General features: G+C 38.1%; 1 protein-coding gene across 1 annotated transcript in view; it reads right to left on the minus strand.

The window, feature by feature from the left end:
* Positions 1 to 7745, minus strand: part of camk2b1 (calcium/calmodulin-dependent protein kinase (CaM kinase) II beta 1) — a gene marked incomplete at its 3' end in the record, with an annotated part of 97780 nt that overhangs the window by 75195 nt on the left and 14840 nt on the right. Inside the window, 2 exon segments of the mRNA XM_014011170.1 lie at positions 1287 to 1341; positions 1810 to 1869. Coding sequence (XP_013866624.1) covers positions 1287 to 1341; positions 1810 to 1869 — 115 coding nt within the window.

Consider the following 7745-nt stretch of genomic DNA (forward strand, 5'->3'; position numbering starts at 1 on the left):
ATTATGTAGTCTGCAAGTAATTCTGATGGATTTCAGAGAAAGATCATAGAAAGACGTTGAATTACTTAAGTAAACAGGTAGCATGAGCTAACATGTTTTATTTTTTGTTTTAGTAGTATTGATCACATGTTTGCAAATAAATATATTTCTGTTGTGAGTATAAAAAAACAAACAAAAAATCTTCTGTTATGTTTGGTCACATTTTCAAAGAGCCATTGCAGAGGGACCAAAGAGCCACATGTGGCCCCAGAACCGCAGGTTGCAGACCCTTGCCTTCTAGCTAAATCCTTTGCTGCCGGAAATATTGTTTCCTGTTATTCCTTTGTTCATTTGCTATTACTGTACTTCAGAAAAAAATCCATTCCAATGATGGCAAGTCTATTGTATGCATAATGTTATAATGTTATATTCTCATAAAAACATGCCCAAAGCCTTATTTTGACTCATTCATGCATGTTTGAGAAATCCTGCAGTGTTTTTAGGAAGCCATGCTGAGGAGCAAAACGACAGGTGGGGACCAGAAACACCTTTTGGGACCAGAAACATCCCTGGGACGTGTCTTTAAGCTTCCTCATGGCAGAGCGCCCTCCCTCCCCCCACCCCACCCATGACTCCTGCAGGCTCTCAGGTGAAACTGAAAGTGAAACTGAAACTGTCTGCTGTGCTCTTAACACTACCTCTCACTCAGTGGAGCTCTTTTCAGATTAAAAATACTTTTGAGGAAATGTATTTTCAGATGCCAAGTAAATTGCATCATGACCCCACCCCCCCAACTGAAATGGACGGGACAGAAGCGCAAGGTGGTTCTTAAAGAGACAGAGGCCAATTTCAAGGCGTTTAGAAGAGGAAGTGATGAGAAGATAAATTTATTTTATTTAAACATAAAAACAGCATTTTAATAACAGCTAAAGGTGACATAGATACTTTATTATGGTATAGTATTTAAATATAAGCCTGAGAAACACATAATATTGCCCCTCTAAAAAAAAGAATGAATCTGAAAGAATAATTACTTCATCCTGTATTTTTTTTTAACGGCTCCCCATCTTCCCCCGTACATCCCTGCCACTCCCCCTTCCCACACGTTACCATGGAAACTAGAGGGAACGGCTGGGAGACGGATGCAGAGGGTGTGGGTGGCGACGGTGACAGCGATGGGGTAAATATAGGAAAGAGTTATGTAATGGTGTGTGCATATATATTTATATACAGAGCGTATGGGAATCGAGGGAGAGGAGGCAGATGATGAGGGTGCTTGGAGGAGGAGGAGGAGGAGGATGACTTACAAGTCAAACAGGAGGTAGTGGAAGCCCTCCTCTGATATACTGTCGTGAAGACGAACTGGAAGAGAAAGATGAAGAGATTGAGGGATAAATGTTCAGCGGCTGTCATCTTTATTTCATTGTGTTTTATTATTAATTCCCTGGTAAAGACTTGCTTCTTCAAACCGCCTCCGAATAACGCTGCTGCATTTTAAGCAGGAGATTAAAATAAAAATAAAAAGGAGCAGCAAGGCTGTGCGAGGAGAGAAGCCACCGCAGGGAGCCATAATAATGAAGTCTTACATCATATATTTACAATATAAAAGCAAGTTCTGGCAATAAAGTGAAATATTCAACCAACAGAAGAAGTATCTGCATTATAGTATTTTAATACCATTCATATTTATTAGGTAACTAATATTTTGTATGTTTTCAGCTAGAAATCAAAAGCTTTACCATCTTTACTTTGCATAAAAGCAGCAATAAGAAGAGTAAAGTTATGTTAAGCTGCAGTGATGTGAAGGGGGAGTGACAAAGACGATCTCACCGATGTTGGGGTGTTTCAAAAGGCGACAAATCCGAGCCTCTCGCTCCAGCTTCTGGTGATCTGAAACAGCAGCAAATGCAGAAATGAACTGGATTGTAAAAAAGATGACCTAATTATGACTTGAGGATGTTGCAGCTTGTTTTGCACAACAGCCTACACACGTAAACAAACTTACAGTTGTATAAAGTGTGATAACAAATAAAAGAAAAATAATACCCTGATAAATAAAGTACAGGAAGTGGTGAGTTAGATATCCAGTTATTTTCATTGCAAAGCATCACCGATTATAAATAAATACAGATATAAACAAAAGAATGCATCTATATATCAGTGTGCCCCAGGGCAGCTGTGGCTACAATGTAGCTTACCATCATCAGTGTGTGAATGTGTGTGTGAATGGGTGAATGTCTGTAGTGTAAAGCGCTTTGAGTGTCCTGGATGGATAGAAAGACGCTATATAAGTACAGTCCATTTACCATTTTACCATTTATATATAAAACATTTTGGGGTATTTCTAATCCTCAAAATGAAATATGTGCTCATTCAGTCAGTTTTACAGAAACTTTGCTAAAACTCGAGCTTTTTGTTTAAACTTGCCCAGTATTTTGAATCAACTCCGTAAACCAAAGGACAGATTTTAATCCAACTTACATCCCTACAATTGAATTTTTTTTGGATTTAACTTAATTAAAGATGGCTGCCATGGCAAGCTAACCTTAAAAAAAACAACAATGAAATCAGTTACCGTATTTATTCATGTATAATACGATCTCACGTATAATACGACCCCCCCCCCTCCTCAAACTACCTCCAATTTCATACAGACTTCAAGATTTTTCAGCCTTTGCAGTCTTTAAACTTATCAGTAAAATGATCATTGGACTGTTCATTTTATTTTAACAACATATGTACTAAAAGGCATTTTGACAACAAATATACATCAGCTGTAGCAGCATCATATGATTTCTGGCATTTTACACATAGTCCACCAGGATGTACCAACACAAAAGTCAGAGACTTCACATGAGATTTGGGTCATCTTCTGGGGGAAAAGCAGATTACTTCCTACTCGCGAGCGCCCCCTCTGGTGGGGAAACGTTTTTCAGAGATACAAACTTTTTCAGAACACCGGTAGACGGCAGCCATTACAGACGAATATGCTTGTTGTTGTTGGAGGAGCGGCCCGGTCACACGCTAATGTCATTAGTTTGTTATCATTACTAAGGTGAAGGACTACTTTTTCCCCCTTTTTTTTCACATCATGTCGCCTGCCTGGATCTGTTATTATCTCGCTCTGAAGCACGGAGGAGTGTCAGAGGTGAGCTCGTTTCAACTGCTTTTTACGACGCGATCTCATTTCCGGACTCAGGCATTTTGTGAATGAAGCCGAAATTTCAGTTAAAATACATAAGCAAAAATATTTATCCGAGTATAGTACTACACCCCCAAATTTATGGATGATTTTATGGATTTAATTTTGCATATTATACTTGAATATACGGTAATTCTACAAATATTCTGCTGATTCTGCTCATTGTGTGAGATCTTTGCTGAAAACTTTAGCCTCAACTGTTGGATTCAGTTCAGTTCTCTGTTAGCAAAATATCCCCTGAACTACTGGATGGCACACACTTTTCAACTGTGCTCTTTTGTTGTTTCTTTTAAACAACCGTTTACCTCTTTTGTAGTTAGCCTTCTTGTTGTTGCCCAACAGAACAGCATGTGCTAATTTTAAACCAATCAGGGTTTGACATAACGTCATCTCAGGAGATGATGCTGTTTGTTTATTGGCAGATGTCTGTCTCACAAATCTACATGTAATCAAAGTTCACATAATACACACACACAGAGACAAAAACCACTTATCAATGAGTAAACATGAGCATCTACACAGTCAACAACACACACCTTACAATTCACACGTACAGTTTCTGCATTGTTACCACATACAGAACATGCAACGACACAAATAGCCTTGGAGGAACACAAGTGCACACATTTACACTGGCACAGAGAAGTGACAGTGAAGTGTAAGCCCAGTGATTACAGCCCTGGATGAGTTGCGAGAGGCAGAGAAAGGAGTGGAGGAGTGCTGAAGTTGGGGCTAGAGGAGCAAAGAAATGCAAGAACAATTAATACGCACAAAGCCCCGGCCGCCGTCTCTGCGCCGACAAAAGACGACGTCGCTAATCGCCGCCGTTTCTGCTCGTTTTCTGCCTCTCGCTCCGTTCACCATCTGTTCGAGGAAGGACTAAACAATTTCTATTTGTCTGAGATTATCATGGGCGCTGAATATCTTCTCCATGCTGTGCCCCAGCTAATCTCGGCACGTTCTAAATTTACCGCACGCTCGTGTCGAACACTCCCTGATGTGTTATTCCTACATTTGTTACAATGGCAAATGGTGGAAAACATGTCATAAGTAGAAGGATCACATTTCACTCTGTCAGTGGCATCTGCTGATAACACAAGTCCAGAAATGGCCCAGAGTAATCCCCTTTATTCATCGTGATATGTTCTGTCAGTCGAAATCACTCCGCCTTTGTTATCTCTAGGAGGGCATGACTAAAGACTGAAGTGTAAAAATTAATTGCTTTCATGAAGAAAATAATAAATGTCACTCATTCTAGACAGTTTAAATCACACGTATGAACATTTTATCGGTGTAAAAAAAAAGAAGAAAAATCTAGATTGTTGTTTAGCCTTGCCTGTGCTCTGGCACTGGAACAGTACATGACAGAAATTGCTGCAGGATTTACAGCTCGAGACAGATGATGAGCTACAACATCATCATCTGCACCGGGGATGATTGCTGTCCAGGTTTTTCATAAAGCTGTCCGGATCAATGGGAGATAAAGGGACAACGGTGAACGACAGATGACCTTCCTGTGGTTTGGAACACTTTCTGCAAAACTATCAAGAGGGTGAAGAAGAAGAAAGTCTGACAAGTCTTGAGTTTATACTCAAACTGTCTGAGGCCATAATTCTGATTCAACCAAACAGCTCTCAGAGCTCTTTAAGGGTTTTCTCTACTTGCTTTTACTTCTTCAGCTGATGATTGAGGTAATAAAACTGCCGTTTGACAAGTCGTAGATTAGTGAATTCCAGGTCATAATTTATCAATTTATAGTCTTTTTAGGCTACAGTTACATGCACTTACAAATAACTATAGAGTGGGATGTAAATGACCATGTAGAGTTTGGTTCTGAGAGGCTAATGTGTTAGAATACGCTCAGTTAATCGCTGCAGAGTTGCACTGTTTTGACCAATCCTGTGAAGTTATCTTCACACCATGCAAAACACGAAGTAAAACTGTATTAAAATTAATTTCATGAACTACTTCCTTTAGCTGAGACCTTAAAATACACAAAACCAACTAGCTACTTCTCTAAGTTAAAGAAAAAAGCAATGCAAAGGTGGCGGTTATTTAGAATTAGTTAATAACTTGCTGAAGTTTATTCTCCAAACTATTGTTTTCACTTTGTGTCATCTTCCAGCGCAAAAAAAAAGCAACGTCGGTGGCTGGAAGAGTGAGTCATCAGCACACCAAGCATCAGCTGAAATGAAGTGGAAATGGAAATGAGGCAGATATCTATTTTTGATGGTAATGAACCTCCAAAAATAATAAACCTTCAGAGTGATGTGACACCAAAAGATGAGAACAGGATGTAGCTTTCTTCTGTGTAATGTTGATGAAAGTTTTTCATCAGTTTGCCTCTTTCTCTCTAAACTAACTTTACTTTGGATGTAAAATGAGAAAAACAAGAAACTTAATTTACATTGGATCTATAAAACTTATCATTTGTTGTAAATAGGGATGCATGATATATCGGCATTAACATCGGTATTGGCCAATGTTGGTCATTTTTTAGCGTATCGTATCGGTCCAATAAGTAAAACTGGGTTGAAATTGACTTCCTGCTTGTTGCCATTTGTGTTTCTGATTTGGGAGGAGATGGTTGGTGGAGCGGTATCTGTTTCATCACGTTGGTGATATATATAATATAAACATTTTGTGTAATATCGATAAATATCAGTTATCGGCCATAACAGCAATATTACCGTATTTATTCATGTATAATACGATCTCATGTATAATATGATAAATAAAGTACAGGAAGTGGTGAGTTAGATATCCAGTTATTTTTATTGCAAAGCATCACCGATTATAAATAAATACAGATATAAACAAAAGAATGCATCTATATATCAGTGTGCCCCAGGGCAGCTGTGGCTACAATGTAGCTTACCATCATCAGTGRGTGAATGTGTGTGTGAATGGGTGAATGTCTGTAGTGTAAAGCGCTTTGAGTGTCCTGGATGGATAGAAAGYRGCTATATAAGTACAGTCCATTTACCATTTRACCATTTATATATAAAACATTTTGGGGTATTTCTAATCCTCAAAATGAAATATGTGCTCATTCAGTCAGTTTTACAGAAATTACGCTAAAACTCGAGCTTTTTGTTTAAACTTGCCCAGTATTTTGAATCAACTCCGTAAACCAAAGGACAGATTTTAATCCAACTTACATCCCTACAATTGAATTTTTTTTTGGATTCAACTTAATTAAAGATGGCTGCCATGGCAAGCTAATCTTAAAAACAACAATGAAATCAGTTAGCGTATTTATTCATGTATAATATGATCTCATGTATAATACGAACCCACCTTTTTTTGAGCTTAAAAAGCATAAAAAATTTAATCCTCAAACTACCTCCAATTTCATACAGACTTAAGGATTTTTCAGCCTTTGCAGTCTTTATACATATCAGTAAAATGATCATTGGACTGTTCATTTTATTTTAACAACATATGTACTAAAAGGTACTTTGACAACAAATATACATCAGCAAACTATGATTTTTGAGCATCATACGAATTCTGGCATTTTACCCATAGTCCACCAGGATGCGCCAACACAAAAGTCAGAGACTTCACATGAGATTTGGACCATCTTCAAGCAGATACAAGCAGATTACTTCCTACTCGCGAGCGCCCCCTCTGGCGGGGAAACTTTTTTATAAGACCGGTAGACGGCAGCCATGTGTGTTTGTTGTTGTTCGCGCAGCGGCTCGGTCACACGCTAATGTCATTAGTTTGTTATCATTACTGGACAGCTTTTTTATCCCCTTTTTTCACATCATGTCGCCTGCTTGGATCTGTTACTGTTAAGCACGGAGGAGTGTCACAAGTGAGCTCGTTTCAACTGCTTTTTACAACGCGATCTCACTTCCGGACTCAATAATTTTGCCGATATTTCAGTTAAAATACATAAGTAAAAATATTTATCCGAGTATAATAGCCCCCCAACTTTATGAATGATTTTATGGATTAAATTTTACGCATTAAATTTGAATAAATACGGTAATATTGGATATTGATATCGGATAAAATTTTTCATATCAGTGCATCCCTAATTATAAAAATTGTACAATTTTAAGAAAAAATAGGTAAATTTTAAATTTGATGGCAGCAACAAGGCCTGTCATAATATCAAATTTTACTGGACAAAAAATTGTCTCAGAAATAATTGCGATAAACGATAATATTGTTGGAGACCAGTTTAAGCTAATATAATGATATAAAAACACCTGCTTAGGGAAGTTTACATTAAAATTTACATTGTGTAAAAAGAAAAGACAACTGTCAGGAATCCCAATGCATCGCCAGCTGTATGAAGGCATCAGAAAACTGAAGACGCTCCTCTGGTTAAAGGCCTGTTTATGGTCTTTTATGCTGCACAGGTTAGAAACCATGCACCTGACAAATACAGTGGTTTGCAAAAGTATTCATACCCCTTGAACTTTTCCATATTTTGTCACATTACAACCACAAACATAAATATATTTCACTGGAATTTAATGTGAAAGACCAACACAAAGTTGTTACAGGCCGAACAAGGAGATCACTGATCAGAGAGGCAGCCAAGAGG

This window comes from Austrofundulus limnaeus, unplaced genomic scaffold (assembly GCF_001266775.1).
Source record: "Austrofundulus limnaeus strain Quisiro unplaced genomic scaffold, Austrofundulus_limnaeus-1.0 Scaffold77, whole genome shotgun sequence".
Lineage (NCBI taxonomy): Eukaryota > Metazoa > Chordata > Actinopteri > Cyprinodontiformes > Rivulidae > Austrofundulus > Austrofundulus limnaeus.